This window comes from Macrotis lagotis, chromosome X, assembly GCF_037893015.1.
Source record: "Macrotis lagotis isolate mMagLag1 chromosome X, bilby.v1.9.chrom.fasta, whole genome shotgun sequence".
Lineage (NCBI taxonomy): Eukaryota > Metazoa > Chordata > Mammalia > Peramelemorphia > Peramelidae > Macrotis > Macrotis lagotis.
Window position 1 is genome coordinate 555,036,118 of NC_133666.1, and position 23,441 is coordinate 555,059,558.

A 23,441-nucleotide genomic window follows, 5' to 3' on the forward strand; every position below is an offset into this window, starting at 1 on the left:
ATCAATTAAATGATGAATATTTCACATCTGAAAGCTAACGTGCTTTACTTCTCAACCATAAATTCTTGAGGATCAAGGCAGAAGATATAGAGATGATGATTTGAAAAATAATTCACAGTTGGCTTGTGAGTATTTTCACCACTCCACAATGAAACACTAGCATTTCCACCCATCTGAGCTTGGACTAAATTCACTTCCAGTTGGTGATGTGGCTCTGCAAGGGGGTGGAGGGGGTGGGGGTGGGGGTGGAGGCTTCCAATTGCTGTGGATAATTTAGAATTTATTGTAATCCTTAACACAAGCCTCTGACAATGCTATTTTGGCTAGAACAAAATAGAACAAGTAACTTTAACAATTGGCTCGTTTTTTCCCTGGGGAATAAAATGTAATTGCTGCTACACAAATACTCTATGTATTTTTAAATAAGTCACAAATTTCAGAGATAGCAATAATACTTTGCTATAATAGGAATTTCTTGATTTCTATAAAACAAAGAAACAACAGAGATTTAGAAAAAAATGACCTTTCATATTGCAGGAGTTAGGGACGATAATGAACTGAAACTTAGAGATACTTATAAACATAATAAAATGTATTTACATGTTTATTGCAATAAGGGTCCCATTTCACTTAATTGGGGATCAACAAATTATTTTAAATGGTATTTTCCTTCAGTTTTGTAATTTTGTAATTTTTTAATTTAGTTAGCTAAAGTTTTAAACTACTTAGGCAAAACAGTTTGAATGATGACTAAACATTATCACTACTGCTCAGCAGGAAGATGGCCAGAAGGGAACAATTGCTGGGTCCCCTCCCCATCTCCTACTCCCCCTTCCAAATCTCAGAGGAACCAGTTTCACCAGTCACATTGCTATTGCCATTATCTTAGCTCTGAGAATCCAGGATCTGGGAGTCAAGACTCATCTACGCCCCCCCCCCCCAATTTGGGCACATGACCACCACCAGGACTGTAAACTAGGACCAGGTGGCTCACTTCACTTTTTTCTCATTAAGCAAAAAATTGTGATTACCCCACAATCTGATAATCCATTTTCAAAAAATTCAACTTAAAATTCACTCCATAGATTTCTTCCACTTTCCATGCCAAGTTAATAACCAAATATACAAAAGTCAAATCTTTTGAAATAAACAGATTATTATTAGTCAGTCATCCAGTCAAGCATAATTCTACCATCTATGAAACTCTGGTACCCTCTTGTGGCATCATTAGTAATAACAATTTAAATATTTCTTCAAAAGAAATGAGGCATTTCTCATGTTCTTTATATTTTAACACGTTTTCAAGAGAAATCTTAAAATTTAACATAGAAATTAACCATATCTCTTACTAATTCAAAATCAGTTCTATGATAAAGAATGTATTATATTTAGCAGTTTGTGGAAAAAGTTAAAATTGTATGACAAGACAAGGAGAATATACTTTAAAACAAGATACTTTCCAAATTTCTGAACAAGAAACAATTTTCTTTTTTCAAATAGCAACTAAAATTTCATTATACCTTTATAATATCCCTTAAAGAACTTATTTGAATTAAGGAATCAAAAATAGTTTCATAAAATAGAAAATTTTAAAAATTTCTCTCTATACTAAAACCCAACAAGGATTCTCATCATTGCTGTTTTTCTTTGTAATTTTTTTTACATTACTATGGAAATTCTTTCAAATTTTCCAAATTGATCTTTTTCTAACTATGGAAATCACATTCAGGAATCAGCAAGGAGCAATAACTGTCTTCTCCTGGAATCCAGATGAGCTGGGGGTAGGAAGAATATTCTCTTCTCTGCTAATATTGTTAAGGTGAAGGAGAACTGGGTTTGGAAGAATATAGTACAGATCATTGGGATAGAGTGAAAAATTCATTGACTTTCTCTAGATTTAAGACTTGTTCTTTTTTTTGTATAAACTTTTTTTGATCCAAAACTATGATCTCATTGGTGTGAACAACTCTTGGTCTGGAAACTCCCTCCACCAAAGCAAAATGCAGATCAACATTGTTTATTGATGGCCTTAATTGCCTGAGGCACTAAGAAGATATTCCACTTTCCTGAGATCACTAAACTAATATGCCCCAAAGATCACACTTGAACCCAGCTCTCTTCATAACTCACTCTCTATGTTCCCCCTTGGAAATAAGCAAACAAAAGTTTGCATTTAATCATGTTTTTATAATTCAATCTTTCTTCCTTTCATTTTTACAAAATAGCCAAATATTAATATAGGAGATAAAATAGCAAAAATAGATAGGATTTTTATCATTACTAGTATTTTTAAAACTTGCCAAACTGTTCGGTATTTTCCCCAGTTTGTCTGCCCCATCACGGAGACTGTAAAGTCTTCAAAGACAGGAACAATTACTTGTCTTCTTTTAAACTGAGAATGATGTCCAAACCTTAGTACCCACTGATTTTTTTCAAATTGTACCTTTTGTGTGATTTACCTCAGAGCTAAACTACTACTTTATTGGAATTATCCTGTAATTTTCCCTTTCTCAAGTGTACTAAGATTTTTTTTTCTAAAATAGAAACATGTTCTTTCATTTTTGAAATGTGGTCACTGTGCAAGATGGTCAACAGAGCCAGGTCAAGGCATATGAGTTCCCCAAGCTAGGTTTGAAAATTACATCTCTTTTGAATTAACTATCCACTAAGCTTTGAGCTTTCCCTATAATCTGTGTGATTAGTTTATTACAAAACAAACCCTTCTGGAGGGCACAATGAATTTGCCAGCATTAAAAAATAAGTGCACTTATAAGAAATAGTGTCCCTCTGGATCTTGTGACTGCTTGCCTTAATTTGAGTCCAAACTTTTTTCTGATACATATACTTTGCAAAACTTTTGAACATAGAAATACCTTCAGAATACAAAATAATTTGGCCTACACATGTTCGATGGGGGGGTATATTTTTTTCAAAGTTCAATTGTTTAGGACTATGGTGTTAATGAGTTCAGTCATCCCCACACATGTCACTGCTTCATTTTGTCCCAAAGTCAATGCCTATTACCTGGGAAATGACTGGGATTGAGTTCCAATTCTGTCTCTAGGAAAAAAAGTACTTCCTGGACCATCACAGCCATCTCCCACCCCACTGTGACTTTGTCTATGCCCCTGGGTACTTGACCTTAAATTTCTGGGGCAAATGCCTGTCTTATCCGCTAGCATTTCTGTCCCCACTGCTTAGAACATTAAACACCTAATAAGTACTTGCCCTATCTATCTACGTTTATGTCATCTCTTTGTCTATGAATGTCAGAACAATCATACAGAAGTTATTCAACTTAATAGAACTATATTGCCATGCTTTAGTGTTAAGACAAATTTCTTTCATATAACATATTTAGTTTCATAATTTAGGAATTATCAGCATAATAGGAAATTCGACCAACAAACAAAGGTAAAATATTTCAATAAGTACTTTTTCAAATTTTTTTAAACTTTATTTAAGAGGATGGGGTTGAATGATTTGCCCAAGGTCACAGAGCTAGGCAATTATTAAGTAAAAGGTCAAATTTGAACTCAGATCCTCCTGATTCCAGGGCCAGTGATCTATTCACTCTGCTACCCAGTTGCCACTTGAATTCAATTTTTAAAAGGTTACATCTAAAATGTGTGAGATACTGATACACAGAACTGCTTTTTTGTGTGTGAATATTGCAATAATCATCAACCATCTGCTTAAATTCTGCTGACTAAGCCAGAGCCCTAAGTTTCATATCTAATGAAAATTTCTTTGCTAAACAGTACTTTTCAACCACATATTCCAGCATCAAACTTCTTAAAGCAAAACTTAGGGTTGATTACACCTTTTGAATCTCTACTTAGAATTTGATTCTTCCATTAATTGTAATATTTAAAGTATTATGGGGTTGTTTTTTTTTTTGCTTTTTTGGATTGATGAGATTCTAGTCAACCTGTGGATAGAGTTCTGGGCCTAGAGTTTAGAAGACTTAAATTCGAATTCAGTCTTGGTCTAGCTGTATAATGTTGGGCAATAACCTCTCTGCCTCAGTTTTCAGATCTATTAAGTGGAAATATTCATTGCACCATCTACCCAGCAGAGTTGTTGTTAAGGATCGAATGAGATAATTTTTGTTAAAACACACACACACACACACACACAGCAAAATAAAAAAATTAGTAGATATTTTAAAATTGTTTATTCCTTCTCTTCCTCTCTTCCCCTAATGACTATCTTAGTTTTATTGTTTCCTTGTTATCCAAAACAGTGTTTATTTGTTCTCCAAAGATACTTTCAGCTTTGAGTCTCTGAATTGTGGCAGTGTGGGGAAAGGAAGGATAGGAGTCAGGATGGCTCTGTGATTTCATGAGTCTATGAAATTGCTGACATGGAAACTCCCTTCCACAATGCAGATCAGCAACTTGCTTATAACAGCACATAGTCTTCAGAAGGTCTGAGTCACCTAGAGGATAATAAGATCCTCCCCTAGCTAGTGAGTAGTAAGCCCAGGTCTTCCTGACTCTAAAGACTGTCTCTCTATTACCCCATACTGAAGTAATGTTATATTTTTATATCACACACTCAGCACACTAAATTAAATTCTAAATTATAGACAAAGCTTTTGAAGTAAATCAACCCACTACCTTCTTGAGAAGTAGCATGCCATATTGGATAGGGCCCTGGACTTTTATGTTCAGGAGATAGCTAGATGGGACAGTCAATAAGAGTATAACTCTAGAATCAGGAGGAGCTGAGTTCAGATCTGACCTCAGACATTTGACACTTTACTAGTTTTGTGACTCTAGCATGACCACCAGGTTCTGTGAGGGCAAGTCACTTAACCTCGATTATCTTGCCAAAAATATAAAACCTTTTTATTCATAACTAGCAGGTGATCAAAATTTCATAGGAGTTTCTTAATGCTACAAGTTGAAATGTAAAAGACAAAATGTGTTCCATGACTGATATAACTTTGTATCACACTGTAAGTCTACCTTACTTCAATGAACTAGTCAGCAAAAATTTATTAAACAACTATTGTGTACACTTAAACTGCTGTATTTTGAACCATTCAAGATTAAAATTGGTTGTTCTTTTTAATTAATTGTAGTTTTATTGTCTCAATTATCAGAAATTTCTAAAATCCTCTTTCCTGATTTTTAGCTATTTCTGTTCTGTAATAAAACTTAACATTCCTGATAGAGGTTTTTATATGTGAAACTTCATATTTTTCAAACTGATAAGGATATTCTAATTATTAATAATCAAGTTGTACCAGGTCAAGGAGAAAATATTGCAAGCAGCCAGAAAGAAACAATTCAACTATCACGGAGCCTCAGTCAGGATAACACAAGATTTAGCAGCTTCTACAATAAAGGATTGTAGGGCTTGGAATATGATATTCCAGAAGGCAAGAGCTTGGATTACCACCAAGAATCAACTACTGAGCAAAAGTCTTTCAGAAGAAAAGATGGACATAGAGGACTTTCAAATTTTCCTGATGAAAAGACCAGAATTGAACAGAAAATTTGATCTTCAAATATGAGGTTAATAGGAAAGGAAAATCATCAAGGACTTAATAATGTTAAATTCTTTATATTCCTATATGAGAAGATACTTATAACTCATTAACTTTCTCATTATTTGGAAAGTTAGGAGAATATATAGACAGAGGGACAGGTGTGAGTTGAATATGAAGGGATGATATCTCTAAAAAATAAAATTCAGGGCTTTGAGAGGAATGTACTGGGAGAAAGAAAAAAAGGGGGAGGTAAATTATCTCACAAGAAAGAGGCAAGAAAAAGCCCCTACAGTGGAGTGTGGGGGGGAACAAGTGAACCTTATTCTCATCAAAATTGACTCAAAGACAAAATCATATATATATATATATATATATATCAATTAGATATAGAAATTTTACCCTAAAAGAAAGGAAGAGGGGGAAGGGAATAAGAGAAAGGAGAGGGGAAAAAATCTGATGGAAAGAAGAGCAGATTGGGAAGGGGCTCATCAGAAGCAAAACATTTTTGAGGAGGGACAGTATGAAAGGAGAGTCAGAATAGAATTAAAGGAGGTGGAGAATAGGGTAGAGGGAAATACATGAATTATAATGGTGAAAAAAATTTTTGAAGCAAGTTTCTCTGGTAAGACCTCAAACAGAGAACTGAGTCAAATTTATAAAAATAAGAGCCATTTCCCAATGTTCTAATTCACCATAGACTGGAGAAATGCAAATTAAAACAATTCTAAAGTACTACCTTATAGTTATTAAATTAAAGGATAGGAAAGGAAAATGACAAATGTTGGAGGAGTTGTAGGAAAAATGAAACAATGCATGTTGGAAGAATTGTGAACTTAGTCAACCATTCTGTAGAGCAATTTGCAACCATACCCAAAGAGCTATAAAACCATGCCTACCCTCTGACCTAGCAATGCCACTAGATTCTGTATTCCAAAAGAGATATTTTTTTAAAAAAAGGAAAAGGAAATATATGTACAAGGATATTTATAACAGCTCTTTTCTGGTGGGAAGGAATTAGAACTTGAGGGAATGCTCATCACTTGAGGAATGGTCAAACAAATTGTGCTGTGTGATTGTGATGGAATGCTATTCTACTATAAGAAATGATCAACAAGATATTCTCAGAAAAACCTGGAAAGATTTACATGAACTGATGCAAAGTAAAATGTACTATGTACAAAGTAACAGCAATATTATAGGATGATTAGCTGTGAATGGCTTACCTTTTCTCAACAATACTATGACCCAATACAACTCTGAAGGACTTGTGATAAAGAAAGCATTAATGGTGTCTAAATGCAGTCTGAAACATGCTTTTTTTTTTCCAACTTTATTGTGTGTGTGTGTGTGTGTGTGTGTGTGTGTGTGTGTGTGTGTGTGTGTTTGTGTAGGAGGTCTATGACTTCTTTTATAACATGACTATTAAGGAAACATTTTGCATAACTACACATTTCTAATGTATCAAATTTCGTGCTTCCTTTTTGGGGGTGGGGTGGGAGTGGGGAGAAGTGGTAGGAAGGGATTTTAAAATGAATGTTAAAAATTGTTTTTACATGTAATTGGGGAAAAATAAAATACTAAATAATAATAATAAAAAAGAGAGAAAATCAAGTCATATCACACAATTAAAATCTCAATATGTTTTCTTTTCAAACATTTAAAATTCTCAACTTATAACTTTTTTTTATTAAAATAACATTTCCCACCAACTACTATTCCAGATAAACTTAATTTTTTATTGTTGTTCCTTAATAGGATCAACAGTAATAGAAATTTTGCTCCAATATAGATGACTTCTATCAAGCATGCTTCCTATTAGATGATTAAGAAATAAATATTAGTTTTAATAGAATAAATTCAAGATAATTTCTTAAAGCATTTTATTTATATTTCATTTTATTTACATGTTCATTATTCAAATTTGTAGGGCTAATCCTGGCAAGATCAAAATTCAATTATTGTTTGGGAAGCAATTTTTTAAAATTTGATTTGAAGAAGCCACTTAACAAGATGTCATTTTCAACATTAAAATACATATATATGAAAGACAGCACTAAAATACTTTATTATTAAAAACATTGAGTTATTAAATGCAAATGGATAAAAGATATACAATAAAAGAGATACATTCTTTCATAGTATTTATAACCTCACTAAAATAATTTAAGACAAAGAATGAGACTGTATATACATAATAGGGGAAAGAAATCATTAACTGTCATTAATGGGAAGAATTGAGTACTTTCAGAAAGTTCATAATTAAAAGTTAGACACAGCAATAGATACCAAAATGGGGGTGGAGGACCAGGGGGGAGGGAGGAGTAATTTCTTTTAAAGTCTTTTTAAGTTGCGCTTGCTCTGAGCACTTCCTGGAAGAGCATCTCTTTTATTTCGTGGTTTTGAAGATCTACTACTACATTCTTCTGCCCCATGGTATGTACAGAGACATAATACACAAAAGTCAAAACCACAGGCTTCTCGACTGCACAGTCCCCGTTTCTTAATTGGTTGATACTTAGCAGGGGACTGGCACCTTGGACAAGGTTTTAATGCTTCATCAATAAAAAGTGTTTTGGCAACCTGTGGTAGAAGCAGACACACTGAATCCTACAGTTCTGAATCAAGAATCACTCTATCTCCAGTTCTATAACTATTTCCTTTTTAATAATGGGTTATAGATACTCACCTTAACATACTCTTCCTGTTTGCTAGGTAACTGAGTAACAGAACACCTTTCTTTAGGCGTTAAAACTTGTCCCCAAGGAGATGGTGTTGAAACTTCTTTTTGAGAACCAGGTGTTCTGGCTTGAGCTTGTACAGATCTCAGAGCTGATCGGTTTAAAAGATTCAGCCTTGTTGCAGCATCTTCAACATATAATATATTCTCCTGTTGAAAGAGGATAAAATGACTAATACAATAGTAATAGCTCAGGAGGTCCAGGAATGTAACTCTCTGCTACAAAGCAATTTTGTCTTTATTTTCTTGGCACTAAGATTCTTCTTTGTATGTCCAAACCCAAACTATTGCCTTTATGAGTTATATACTTTTTGTTACTAACATCTTAGTTTTTAAAACTAAGGGGAAAATGTTTTTTTTAATTTTTAAACCCCAAATATTACTAAATGAGAACTCTTAAGTTAGCATAATTTGTAATCTTTTATTGAACTGAAAGTCTAAGAAGTAATAAATCTTTATGAAGCTTGCTACCAAATACTTTGGAATTCTTTGAAGACATCTCATTTAGTAACAGGTCATGAGAATAATAGGCCTAGTGAGACTATAAAACTCAATAGCTTAGATTGGCCTTTGCCAATACCTGGTGCTAGTTCATTTTTATAGTTCCCGTCAAGGTTTAAAAAGCTTTGATAATGTAAAAGAGAAAAAAAAAACTGAGCTGAAAACCCTTTCATGAGTTAAATTTATTGATGAGAAAAACTTGGAACAATTTTATGAACCTAAAGAACTATCAATTATTCTGGGAAAATATTAACAAACTAATCCATCCTTTTTACAAACTGCATCAATTACCTTACTAAATTAACAGCCAGTCTAAATAAATTCTATCTACTTCATTGACAAGAATGTGATGAAAAAGCCATGTGCATACACAAAAACCATGGTTTAACATATCATGCCATTACACCTACATAATTTAGTGAATCATGAAAGGAAAGCTCTATCTTTAATTTTAATGTATAGCCTATATTTCTAAGAATCACAGAGACAATAACTGGTTAGGCAATAACATTAACTGTCAAAATTCCAAGTATCAAATCCAAATGACTGAGTGAACATAATACTAGAAGATCTGAATCATATAAACACTAAACATAAATTCTAATTACAAATAAAACAAGTTCAAAAGGGTAGTAATTGGAAGGGTGAATGAAAAGTTCTTGTTGGAGTAACAGAGGAGTTAGTTTCATTGTAGAGCAAGAAGCATGAAGAAACATATCATTAGATAGTAGATCATTTCATATTGAAGTACTTATGAAAGGCATTGAAAAAAAAGACCTGTGTGAGGATCATTTCAGCTCACATACCAACATCTGTTGCAGATAATGAGTAGGTGGGGATTTTGAATGAAGAATTCAATAAGCCCCTCCAAATTAAATAAAAATGTCAATACTCAATAATTTTAAGGCAGAAGATAACCATGGGGAGAGGGTGAGGGAGTGAAAAAATATCTTGAAAAATACAATTCTGGAGTGAAACTGGAAGGAAGGTAGCAAAAGAAAATGGAATAGACATGTCATGGTTCCTATAACAAATTCTTTTCACCACTAATAACAGTAGAGTCATTACCTTTTGACTCAAATATCATAGTTCAGGGGGGGTGGAGCCAAGATATCAGTTTGAAGGCAGCATTTCCCAGGAACTCCTTCCCCCCAAAACTCCAAAAGCTAACAAATTATGAATCTATATTTAGAGGGGCAGAACCCACAGAAAGACTGGATGATTCATTTTCCCAGTCTAAGATAACTTAGAAGTTCCACAGGAAAGGTGTGCTTCACCAGGACCAGGGGTTGGAAAAAAGCTACAGCCACAGTGCAGTGCAGCCCAGCCCAGCCCATAGATCACCAGCAACAGCTTGAAGGGGTGGGGAGAGAACTCTGCTACACCAGAGTTGAGTGTGGAGTGAAGAGCACAGGCTACAGAATTTGCAGCAAGAATCTGGAGAAAGCATCCTGCACCCCCAGAAATGGTAAGGAAAGTCTGCAGAGATTTCTTGGCTCTCCCTCAGGGTAGGACTCTGCAGCTAGCCTATGCTCAGATCCAGGCTGCAGTTTGGGCTTCCATACTAAGTAGCCAAGCTGGATCCCTCCTTCTAGCTCCAGGGCAGAGGGAAGTGCAGGGGCCATCTACATATCAAAGCACAGGCAAGAGAGCATAAGACCATGGAGGAATAAAGGTCCCAGTGGGGTGTTCTCCCCCCCACAAAAAAACCCAAAGCTTTGAAAGTGTTGTCTTGGGCTGAGGAAATGAGTAAACAACAGAGAAAGAAGAATCTGACCATAGAGAATTACTTTAGTCCCATGGAAGATCAAAACATATACTCAGATGATGACAAAATCAAAGCCTCCATATCCAAAACCTCCAAGAGAAATAGAAAATGGGCTCAGACTATGGATGAGCTCAATAGAGACTTTGAGATTGGGGGCAGAGCCAAGATGGAGACATGAAGGGATAGAGTCTTAGGAGCTCTCGGATAAAACTCATAAGCTAAGGACTCTAACTAAAATTTCAAGAGACAGAACCCACAAAGGGATCCAGTAAGGCATTTCTCCTACTCAAGGTAACCTGGAAAAGAGCAGAAAGGCTCTGCTCCCCAGGTCAGAGGGGCAGCCTGCCAGAGGGGTGGCCCACCAGAGCAAAAGAACTTCAGCCTCCCGGAGGCAGCCCCAGGGCTCTGGGAGCCATGGCTCACAGCAGCGGGGGAGTCTCCTGAGCTGCACCCCAGGGAGCACCGGGCACAAAGTGGGGGAACAGCAGGGGACCTCTGCCAGATCGAGCTGTGGAGCCTAGCCCTCAGGGCACACAGTGAGCAGCTTGGTCTTTCAGCAGCCCAGACCCAGAAACAGAAGCAGGCAGAGCTGGTAAGCAGGAGCCTCCAGGGCATGAGCCCATTGTGCTGATGGAGGGGAGTGAAGAGAGACTCTGGGGCTCTGACCACATTCAGATCCTGATCCCAGTCTAGGCCCCCCAATAGAACAACAGGGCCCCCCAACCTCAGCCTGTGGCAGAGGGAGGCGCTTATGGTCATTCACAGACCAGGAGGGAGGACAAAACCTCACACACTGAGACCCTTGTGGGAGTGTCCCAAAAGCTCAGGAAGCACCCCAAAAACAGGCCTAGGCTGGGAAAATGAGCAAGCAGAGAAATAAGAGGTAGACTATTGAGAAATATTTTGCAAATGAGCCCAAGAAGGATCAAAATACTCAATCTGAAGATGAGGAAGCACAAGCTCCTGCATCTAAAGACTCCAAGAAAAACAGAAATTGGGCTCAGGCTATGACAGAGCTCAAAAAAGTCTTTGAAAATCAAATGAGGGAGTTGGAAGAAAAACTGGGAAAAGAAAGGAGATGCAGGAAAAACATGAAAATGAAGTCAGCAGCTTAGTCAAGGAAATCCAAAAGAATGCTGAAGAAAACAGCATGCTAAAAACCAGCTTAGGTCAAATGGATAAAACAGTTCAAAAAGTTATTGAGGAGAAGAATGCTTTAAAAAGCAAAATTGGCCAGATGGAAAAAGAGATAAGAAAACTCTCTGAGGAGAACAAATCCTTCAGACAAAGAACAGAATTCAGGGAGACTGATGAATTTACCAGAAATCAGGAATCAATACTTCAAAACCAAAAAAATAAAAAATTAGAAGAAAATGTGAAATATCTCATTGAAAAAACAACTGATATGGAAAACAGACTTAGGAAAGATAATTTAAAAATTATTGGAATACCTGAAAGTCATGATCAGGAAAAGAGCCTTGATATCATTTTCAAAGAATTACTACAGGAAAATTGCCCTGATATTCTAGAAGCAGAGGGCAAAATAGAAATGGAGAGAATCCACCGATCCCCCCAAGAAAGAGAACCCAAAAAACCAACCCCCAGGAATATTATAACCAAGTTCCAGAACTCCCAAGTCAAAGAGAAAATATTACAAGCAGCCAGAAGGACACAGTTCAGATATCGTGGAGCTGCAGTCAGGATCACACAGGACTTAGCAGCAACTACATTGGAAGCTCTTACGTAGGGCTTGGAATACAATATACCAGAAGGCAAAAGAGCTTAGAATGCAGCCAAGAATGAACTACCCAGCAAGGCTGAATGTCCTCTTCCAGGGAAAAAGATGGACTTTCAATGAAACAGGGGAATTTCAAATGTTCCTTTTGGAATGGCCAGAGCTGAACAGAAGGTTTGATCTTCAGATACAGGACTCAGGTGAAGCATGGAGATTGGAGGAGAGGGGGGAAATATGAGGGACTTAATGAGGATGAACTGCATGTATAGAAAAATGATACTGATAATATTCATATGAACCTTCTCAGTTAATAGAACAGGTAGAGAGAGCTTTTATAGTTGAAGCACAGGAGAAAGCTAAATTCGAAGATAAAATATGGTGTAAAAATGGAGTCAATAGAAAAAAAGGGAAATGGAATGGGAGAAAGAAAAAGGAGAGGGGGGAATAGGCCAAGATATTTCACATAATAAGATTTTTTTTTATTACAATGAGCTATTGCAATGATATGGAAGGGGGGAAGCAAGGGGGAATGAGGGAACCTTTGCTCTCATCAGAGATGGCTAGGAAAGGGAACAGCAAATATACTCAATGGGGTATAGACATCTGGAGTAAGAAGGAGGGGGGAGCAGGGGGAAGGGGTGGGGATGTGAATAAAGGAGGAGAGGATGGACCATGGGGGGAGAGTGGTCAGATATAACACATTTTCTTTTTTACTTCTTGCAAGGGGCTGGGATTGGAAGGTCTGCCCAGGACCATAGGGCCAGGTGGATTCTGGGCCTAAGGGGTGGTATGGGGGCTCAGGGCTTCTTGGCCCCAAGACCAGGGATCTGTCTGCTGCGTCACTCAGCGACCCTACAGCAGAGTCAGAGTGAAAGGAGAGAGAAAATATAGTACATGGTAGTGGAGAAATAAGAAAGGAGGGAGTTGCAATCAGCAATGGCAACATTGGAAAAATATGGAAGTAACTTTTGTGATGGACTTATCATAAAGAATGTGATCCACCCATGACAGAGTTGTTGGAACAAAGACTGAAGCACATTTTTTGTTATTATTATTTGGGGGAGGGTGCAGGGCAAGTGGGGCTGGGTGGCCTGCCTGGAGCCACATAGCAGTGTGGTCTTTGGGTGTCTGAGGCCGGATTTGGACCCGAGTGCTCCTGGCTCTAGGGCCAATGCTCTGTCTGCCACCCAGCCACCCCTATTATTACTATTTTGTTTTATTTTGGGTCTTTTTTTTTCTTTTTTTTTTTTTGGTTTTTGCAGGGCTGTGGGGATCAGGTGGCTTGCATGTCACATGGCTAGGTGATTATTGGGTTTACGAGGCTGGATATGGACTCGGGGGCTCGTGGCTCCAGGGCTTCTGCTTCGTCCATTGCACCACCTGGCCATACCTACAATTATTACTATTATTTTTTTATTTTAATTTTTTTTCTCTCCCCTTTACTTTTTTCACCCAAGCAAGTCTATCTATATTCATGGGGGGGAGGGATATTTAGTTTATTTGTAAACAAGAATATTTTATTAATGTAAAAAAATTTGTACAAAATGAGAATAAAAAATAAATTTAAAAAATAAAGACTTTGAAAAACAAGTGGAGATGGAGCAAAAATTGGGAAGAGAAATGAAAGCAATGTAGAAAAATCATGAAAACCAAATCAACAGCTTGGTGAAAGATATACAAAAAAATAGTGAAGAAAATAATATGTTAAAAACCAGTTTAGGCCTAATGGAAAAAGCAAAACAAAAGGCAAATGAGGAGAAGAATGCCTTAAAAAGCAGAACTGACCAGCTGGAAAAGGAGATACAAAAGCTCTCTGAAGAAAATAACTCCAGTTGCAGAATGGAACTAAAGGAACCTGATGACTTTGCAAGAAATCAGAAAGTAATAAAACTCTTCCAAAAAAAAGTCAAATATTAGAAGAAAATATGGAAAAATAACTGACCTCAAAAACAGATCCAGAAGAAATAATTTAAAAATTATTGGGCTATCTGAAAGCCATGATCAGGAGAAGAGCCTAGACTTCATTTTTCAAGAAATAATAAAATTTCCCTGAGATACTAGAAGCAGAGGGCAAAATAGAAATCGAAAGAATTCACCAATCAACTCCCAAAAGAGATCCCAAAATGGAAAAACTTCCAGGAATATCATAGCCTAATTCCAAAATTCCCAAATCAAAGAGAAAATTCTAAAAGCTGCCCGTAACAACCAATTCAACTACCAAGGCTCCATAGTCAGGATTATACAGGATCTGGCAGCATCTGCATTAAGGATTTATAGGGATTGGAATATGATATTCCGGAAGGCAAAAGATCTTGGTTTACAACTGAAAATCAACTACCCAGCAAAACTGAACTTCCTATTTCAGGGGAAAAGATGGACTTTCAATGAAACGAGAGACTTTCAAACTTTCCTGCTGAAACAACCAGAGCTGAACAGAAAGTTTGATCTCCAAGTACAGGACTCTGGTGAACCATAGAGGGGGTGGAAGAGAAGGACTAACTATGAGGAATTTAATGATATTGAACTGTTTGTATTCCTGTATGGAAAGAAGATATTGATAACTCATATGAATTTTCTCATTTATAAGAGCTGTTAGAAGGAGTATATTTAGACAGGACATAGGAAGGAGTGGAATATAATGGCGTAATATAGTAAAAAGATGGGAGTCAATGGGTGATAAAGGGAAGTACTGGGAGGAAGTGAAAGGAGATGAAGAAGAAGCTAAGAAATTTCACATAAGAGTCAAGAAAAAGTTTTTTCAATGGAGTGGAAAGGGGGAAGGCAAGGGGAGAATGAGTGAGCCTTCATTCTCATCAGAAATGGCTCAGAGAGGAAATAACATACACACTTAATAAGGTGAAGAAATTTGTCTTACCCTAAAGAAAAATGAGAAGAAAGGGATGGGATAAGGGGGAATGGGCGGGGGAGGGAAGTGGGAAATGGGTGATAGAAGAGAGAGAAGATTGAGGGAGGGGGTATTCAGATACAACTCACTTTTGGACAGGGCCAGGATGAAAGGAGAGAATAGAATAAATGAGAGTGGGGAGGAATAGAGTGGAAGTACAGCTAGTAATAGCAACTGTGGGAAAAATATTAAAGCAACTTCTCTAGTGGACTTATAATAAAGAGAGCAAACCAGAGACAGAGCCATTGGAATCTGAACACAGACTGAAGTACATTTTTTTTCCCCTCTCTCTCTATTCTTGAGGTTTCTCATCTTCTTGAGGTGGGGGGGGGGAAGGGATTTATGTTTACTCTTATAACATATTCAATTTACATCAATGTATGGCATGGAAACAATATAAAGACTATCAGACAACCTTCTGGGGGGGGAGGGAAGGGGGGAATTGTAAAATTCAAAACCTTACAAAAAATGATAGGTAGATGCTACTATTGTATATAATTAGAAAACAAATAAAATGTTAAAAATAAAAAAATATGGTGAAGGAATCTGAAAGTAGAAATTGCACTAAAATAAAGTATCTAAACTGCGGGGCAGTTAGGTTGGTGCAGTAGATGGACCTCTGAGCCTGAAGTTAGGGAAACCTGAGTTCACCTAGCCTCAGACGCTAGCTGTGTGACCCTGGACAAGTCACTTAACCCTGTTTGCCTCAGTTTTTCTCACTTGTGAAATAAGTTGGAGAAGGAAATGGCAAACAATTCCAATATCTTTGCCAAGAAAACTCCAAATGGGTTTATAAAGAGTTGGGCACAACTGAAATAATTAAATAACAACAACAACAACATCTGGACTATGGCAGAAATCCATGCAGGCCCTGATAAAATTTTGAGGGCATTTAAGGATCTGTGCTTATTATATATGAAAAAAGGAAAGAAAGAATAACAAATCCTTGGGGGAAATCATGAACTTTGTTACTGCTCCCCTAAGCACTGTACCTATGGGTACAACTTTATACTATTCTCTATTCTCAAATGTCTTTCTCCATTACCTTGTCACCATTTACAGCTTGAAAAACTCCAACCCTGGGCTCATCCCACCATCCTTGTCCTTGGCTCCTACTCAAGTGCCATTGAACAGAACTGGAGAAAGTGATTCTGATTGGGTTCACTGCACATTTATGTTATCTATTATAAAACTTTACTGACTCCAAGTTTCCCATTACAGTAAAGGTCCATCTTTTCCATGCAAATTTTTGTCTGTGTTTCTATAAAACAAGACTTGGAATACCACTGTCTCAGAAGAACTAAAGATGAGGGGTACACACAAGGGGCAAAGGAAAGAAAAATAGGAGACTTCATTTTTGTAAAAGCAACATGTAGAAAAGGTGCTGTAGTCCTGTGGTGAAAGGTAGGGATGATATTATGTTGGGAAAAAAATCAGGAAAGAGTTCCCTTGTGGGCAAAATTTGGAAGAATTTAGATGTGACTTGCACAGGATGAATAAGAATGGCTGAGTTTTATTCTGATTCATTGAAGGGAACTTTCTGATTAATCAGATCACAGATCTATTTGAGTGATTTCACTGGAGACAAATCTTTTAAATTTTCTTGTATTAATTATCTAGTCCAGCATCTACAATGACCATTCTAAACTTTCTCTAATTTTCTCAGAATACCTTCTCTTACCCTCACAGAAGAGTACTTCATTCTTTACTAAGAAAATAAAAACCATTCCCTGTGAGCTCTCTCTTAGCATCTTCTCTATATCTCACAAGCCCTTGACACAACCTCTCTCTAATTTTCTCCTCCTTTAATCTCTTGAAAAACAGGTGGGCCTTCTCATCAACATGTACAACTCTTTTAACTATAACCCAATTTCATATCTTCTTATCTTCTCTATCGCAGATTGTCCCCAATATCTTCTCCCCTTTCTTCCTGTAGTTTAATTGGCCTTTCCTTTAAGTACTTCAGTTCTAAGTGATAAACCTCTCCAATATCTTTGCCAAGAAAACCTCAGAGTCACAGAGTTTGACATGACTGAAGCAATTAAAGGATGACAATGACTTAAGTTCTATGCCATTTAATGTGTGAGTATATATAATGTATATGTGTATGTATTATGAACATATTCACTACACACATATATATTTTTATATTACATTACTGTACTGTTAAATATAACATAGTTTTATCACATCTATTTTAAATAACATGTTTTTATTATTGTTGTGTCAGAAATAAAAATTGACACCAAGTTTTTTGGATTCACCTGATACAGAATAGATTCTATTCCAATATCATGTTTCAGTCTGTGTGAATCTTTATGTCCATAATTTCAGCATGATTTTGTATGATCCTGATTGTTATTCTTAGTACTTGAATGCTTTTTGGGCCATTTTTATGGAAGATCTGGACTTTGCTATGATATCTCATATCCAAGATGTTTTCAATTTGGAGTTTCTTTCTAGAATTGGTCATTTTATTTCTTTTAAATTTTACTCTGCCAATTGCTTCTAATACTTTGGAGCAATCTTTCTTTTCTTAAAATATAGTAGCCAGGTTTTTTGGCTTAATTCATGTTTGGGAGGGGAGAAGTCTGAAGATTTCCTAAATTATCTCTACTCAAACTGTTTTTAAAGCAATTGCTTATTGTAGATACCTCACCTAATTTTTCTGCCTTTTGATTTTGTTGTATTTTTTCTTGTCACTGAATCATTGACTTCTTTTTGTTTCATTCTGTTTTTCAAGGTATCTACTACTTAGGGTTTTTGCCTTCCTTTTTAAGCTCTTTATTCTTCTTCCAATTTTTTCCTCACGAACTCTAATTTCACTTTTAAATTGTGTTGCTTCATTTCTTCCATATACTCTTAGATTCCTTGTGATTAAATTAATCTTTCTTAATAGACTCTATCTCTACTTGATTTGGAATTAGTCATCTTCTCGGACTTCTCTTAATCCATAATAGTTTTCATTTATTAGGAATTTTCTCTTATTTTCAATCTCAATTCTTATATGAGGACTTTGCACCGGAACAAATTTTCCCTCCAACCTGGGGTGGGTGGATCCAGATATTGTATCCATTAAGTCTGGATGTTAATGCTAATGATCTGCTGCAATTCTGGATGTGATGATTAAGCCTTTATCCTCCTCCTCCTCCTCTTCAACAACCCTGATTTGGGTTGAGGAAGCTGGGCCCAGGGTTTAGACTAGCCCCTACCCTTTGCCTCAGTCTCTATCTTCTGGTAGCTCAGCTTAGGTGCTCACCTCTTCCCTAATTTTGTATTTCTTTACACAATTTCCTATAGGGAATTGGCCTTGTCTTCTGGTGCAGTATTGGAGATCATTTAGGCTTTAGGCCTCCTGGAGGAATCTGAGGCACAAATTTCCCATGGGCCTTAGTATGTCTGCCTCCTTAATTAGTCACCTTGTGGGCATTGCCATTTGTGTCCTTTGGTTATCTCTATTCCTAGCCCAGTCATCTACCACAAACTGATTTTGAACCTGCGGCAGCTCTGATAGGTGAGGACCCATGATCCTGTGGCATCAAGTATCCCTAAAGGGCTCTTCATTAACATGCCCAAAAGTTTCCTGTCTTCTTAACTGTTCTAGACTAGATGGAAGAGCTGACTTATTAAATCTTTGCTTTAGCTGGTTTCCTCTCCTCCCTTTTTTTTCTTTTTTCTTTTAGGTTTTTTTTGCAAGGCAAATGGGGTTAAGTGGCTTGCCCAAGGCCATACAGCTAGGCAATTATTAAGTATCTGAGACTGGATTTGAACCCAGGTACTCTTAACTCCAAGGCCCATGCTTTATCCACTAAGACACCTAGCTGCCCCCTCCTCTCCCCTTTTTAAAAATCTTTGATAGGCTGGGTTTTTTAGGTGAACAGGGTTTGACTCAACCCCTTTATATCATCATCTTTACCAAATGTTCCATGATTATAATCTCTCTTGGCTTTTCTATTTTTCTAATCACTCATTCTCAGTCACTTTTGCTGGGTTTTCATCCATAACATACAACTTAACTATGAGTGAATCCTTATATGAATACACACACACACACACACACACACACACACACACACACACACAGTCCCTTAACCCTTGATTATATACCCTAAAGACCTCTAGGCCTTGCCTTACCCAGAGGTTACACTCTAAAGTCTATTGTCTTTCCCTTTAGAATGTAAATTCTTTGATAGCAGGGATTGTCTCCCTTTTCTAGTTTTATTCTGAGTGTCCTGCTTAATTCCTCAAATTTTCTTATTCCACATATTCAGTGAACTGCCTAGTCTTGTGATCTCCACCTTTACAACATCTGACTTTCTCATTGCTGTGTATATAGAACACTTTATCTACATAATACAGCTTTTTTAGTAGCTGTTCCCTATTCTACACTGTGCCATCTCCTCACCTCTGCTTCTCAGAGCTCATACATCTTTCAAGGCTAAGAAAACCTTTGCTGATATCCCCAGCTGCTAGTGCTTTACTTTAAAATTATCTTGTGTCTATTATATACGTATGTGTTATTTCTCCCAGATAGACTGCAAGCTCTGTAAACTTTAGGAAAAGAAAAAAGAAAAAATTCATTACCCTGGAATCTGCCTTCAGTTGTTGAATATAAACTTTCCTTCTTTGATTTGCTTTTTTATCTTGCATAACAATTTCACGCCAATTTTTGCTTACTCTCCAAACACTATAACAAAAAGAGAAATCTTTAAATTATAAAGTCCACAGAAATAAAATTCAGTTATTCTAGAATCAATATTTTATCCATCTGCTACAGTATATATTACAAATTTTATATGAAAAAGGAAATGCTTTTTCATAAAATTTTGTTATTACCATAATGATGCAGAGAAACGTGGGCATGGGGGTGATGAGATCAGTTAGAGACAAATTTTTTATTTGCATTGTAAAGGGAATCTTCCTTCCTTTATCATCTAATTTAGGCCACACCTGAGGGACTGACTTTCAACTTGGATTGCTTTGCTTTTTCAGGGCATCCAGGAAGCACAGGTCCTGAAAAAACCACCCAAAAGAGATCCCTTCCCAAAAGGCAACATCTCCAATGAGGGACTTGGGTCACTCCCAGGTCATCACTCCTTCCCATGGGCTCTGGGAGAGAACTTAAGGGGAAGAGGGCTCCCTCTCTTTGACCTTCCAGTCTCCTGCTGAATGCTGGCCAGCTAGCAATCCACATGGTCTTCTCTTAAAACTCTAACTTTTCTATCCCTTTCTTAATATGCTATAACTTTCCTTTAATAAATCTCTATTTTCAAGAAACAAGCCAGTGGTTACAATAACAACAACTGATATTTTATTTTTTATATATTTATATATTTTATATACTTATATATTTTATAGTTTGCAAAGTTCTTTATAGGTCTTATCTTATTGGATTCTCACAACCCTATGAAGTACAAGAGTTTTAATCTCCATTTTAAAAGAAGAAATCAAATCTCAGAGAAGCTAAGTGACATATCTATTACAAAAATATAATGATACTATATAGACAAGACAGAACAATTCAGGGTTACTATTTATAAACTATATACTATTTATAAAAAAAAAGGCACTTTGTTTAAAATAGTTAGCAATGATATAGTGTTATATATTAGCTATTATATGCTTCAAGAACTGAGATTGTTTTGCTTTCCTTGTTGTATCTGCACTGCTTAGCACTTAGTTTTTCATAGGAAGCACTTCATAAAAGCTTCCTCATTCATTCACTCATTCATCCATTTTGAGAAACTACCTAACAAAAGTTTGTTGTCTGGACAATGAAGGTGGTATTAGATTTATCTGGTAGACATGGTCTTCCAGGGTGGAGCTCATAGAGTCCCTTTCTTTGATGGCAATTACTAGGATCTGGGATTGCAAGCTCTGAAAGCTTATTTTTTTTCAATATATCCATGTGTTATCAGGCTTTGGAGACCTGGTTCATACCAGCTAAACTCCCAAAGGAATGACTGACAAGAGAATTCCAATTTATTAATTATTATAAGAAATAGATATGCTAAGTAGAGAACACCTTATTGGCATCTAATCATTTTATTTTCTTCCTAATAATAGATTGTACTTATATAGCACTTTACATACATTATTGCATTGGATCCTCACAATGGCACTGGAAGGTGGGTATTATTTTGATCCCCATTTTATAGATGAGGAAATTGAGAGTGAGCAAGGTTAAATGACTTACAACAAGTAAGCAACAAATAGGATTTGAATGATGGTCTTCCTGACATTGAATTAAAAATTCTACCCACCATGTCACCTGTTGTCTAACAGGAAAATGCCATTTTTCACTTGGCTGAGATATTTCTCAAGGCAAATTAATACATTCTATTTTATAAATTAGCCACTTGAGAATTTGGTTAATATAAAAAGAAACAGCATAGCCTAGTAGATATAGGACTGGCTTTAGAGACCTGAGTTCAAGGCCTCTGACACAAACTAATTGTAGAATCATTGGCATATGACTTAATCTTTTAGTGCTTCAGGTATCTCTCTAAATGTTAAACTATAGGGATAGCTACATGGTGCAGTAGATAGAGAAAAAGTCAGAATGGAGTCAGAAGGATCTGAGTTCAAATTTGACCTGACATTTAATACCTACTTAGTCATATGACCTTGGGCAAGTCACTTAACCCCATTGCCTTGCAAAAACCAAAAAAAAAAAAGTTAAACTTTAAAACTGCTGATTGGCATTAATGGAAAAAATTTTCATAGAGGGAGTTTCTTATACCATAGAAGTCACAGATCCAAACAGTAGTAACAACAACAAAAGAAGTCTACTTGAAAAATATCAAATTTTATCATCATCACCACCACCATACTAACATCTAAAGTTTTTCAGAATATCTGATGCTGAATTTTTCTCAAAGAAATATTTAGCCATTTTGAACACTGAAAAAAGCACATTATTCACCTTTTGAAAAGGAAAGATTTGTCTGTTAATGAAGTATACATTTCATCAAAAACTAAGGAACTTGACATCTTTTGCTTACTCTCCAAAGATTAGGAGAAAAGTCACAATATGAAGAAATATATTTCTAAATTCCTTTCAGAAACAGACTAATGAGCACACATTTGTATGCTCTAAGAAAATATGACAGTTTTCACATTCAATAAACTGAGAATACCATGTACTAAAGTAGCTGGTATAACAGGCATTAGCCAGTTTTGCAATAACTCCATAAGGACTGAATATTAATTAAAAAAGAATAATTCAAAGGCAGACAATTGCTTCCTTATTAATAATCTGAGTTGTTAATTCTCAGAGAGAAAGTCAGATTCATGCCAATAATTGTGACACTAGTCCCCAATGGAACCACTCTGACCCTTGGCTCTCTTTTCTACTTCAAACTGATAAGTCATTTTCTGTCTTAGAATGAAGAATGCAGGAAAGGATTGATTGATATAAGTCTTCTCTGTTTACAAAGTGGTCTCCTTGTGATATTTAAATTTGCAATATTACACCAATTTTCATTCCTGTGTCTACTTCAGCTAATGTAGTAGAAAGAGGTGATTTATGTTCACATCTCAACTCTTTTTTACTACCCGTTTGGCCTTGAATAAGTCACATAACCATTCTGTGACATATAGTATCTTTACCTGTAAAATGAAGGAATGTTGGACTATATGGTTTTAAGACCCATGCCAACTCTATGTCTATGAATCTAACATTACACTTAAGTTGAGCAAATAATGTCTACCTCAGGCTGAACAGGAGTGGTCTCTGAAGAATGGAGCAGCCCATCAATAAAGGAGTTAATGGGAATGTCACCATAGTGATTTCAACCGGAGTTGATTTTAGCATTCTAAGTTCTAAATACCAGAGGGAGCATAGTTCTAAATTATGTCAGGGTGTAGACAACTGGAAATATGTTACAGACTGGGGATCAAATCATTGGAAAAGGAATAAATAAAAATTGGTAAGAAAAGTAGATGCCATCTATGAGGTACCACCTCATACCTCTCAGACTGGCCAATATGACCAGAATGGACAAAAATCAATTTTGGAAGGGATGTGGGAAATCTGGGACACTAATACACTGTTGGTGGAGCTATGAACTCATCCAACCTTTCTGGAGAGCAATATGGAATTATGCCCAAAGGGCAATAAAAATGTGCATACCCTTTGGATATCACTACACCCTGAAGAGATTATGAAAAAAGGGTAAAAACATCACTTGTACAAAAATATTCATAGCAGCCCTTTCTGTGGTGGCAAAGAATTAGAAACTGAGTGAATGCCCATCAATTGGGGAGTGGTTTAATAAACTGTGGTATATGTAT

General features: G+C 36.4%; 1 protein-coding gene across 4 annotated transcripts in view; it reads right to left on the reverse strand.

Annotated features, from left to right (window-relative positions):
* FBXO43 (F-box protein 43) overlaps positions 1 to 23,441 on the reverse strand; it is a 53,774-nt gene that overhangs the window by 15,621 nt on the left and 14,712 nt on the right. For 3 of the 4 annotated variants that reach the window (XM_074200609.1, XM_074200608.1, XM_074200610.1), the window contains 3 exons: positions 19,731 to 19,833; positions 8,187 to 8,387; positions 7,417 to 8,080 (listed from right to left, as the gene is read on the reverse strand). In XM_074200609.1, the coding sequence (XP_074056710.1) occupies positions 7,832 to 8,080; positions 8,187 to 8,387; positions 19,731 to 19,833 (553 nt within the window). In that variant the 3' untranslated portion in view covers positions 7,417 to 7,831. Of the gene's footprint in view, positions 1 to 7,416; positions 8,081 to 8,186; positions 8,388 to 19,730; positions 19,834 to 23,441 lie in introns of those variants that run through there. The other variant, XM_074200611.1, reaches the window with a different exon arrangement.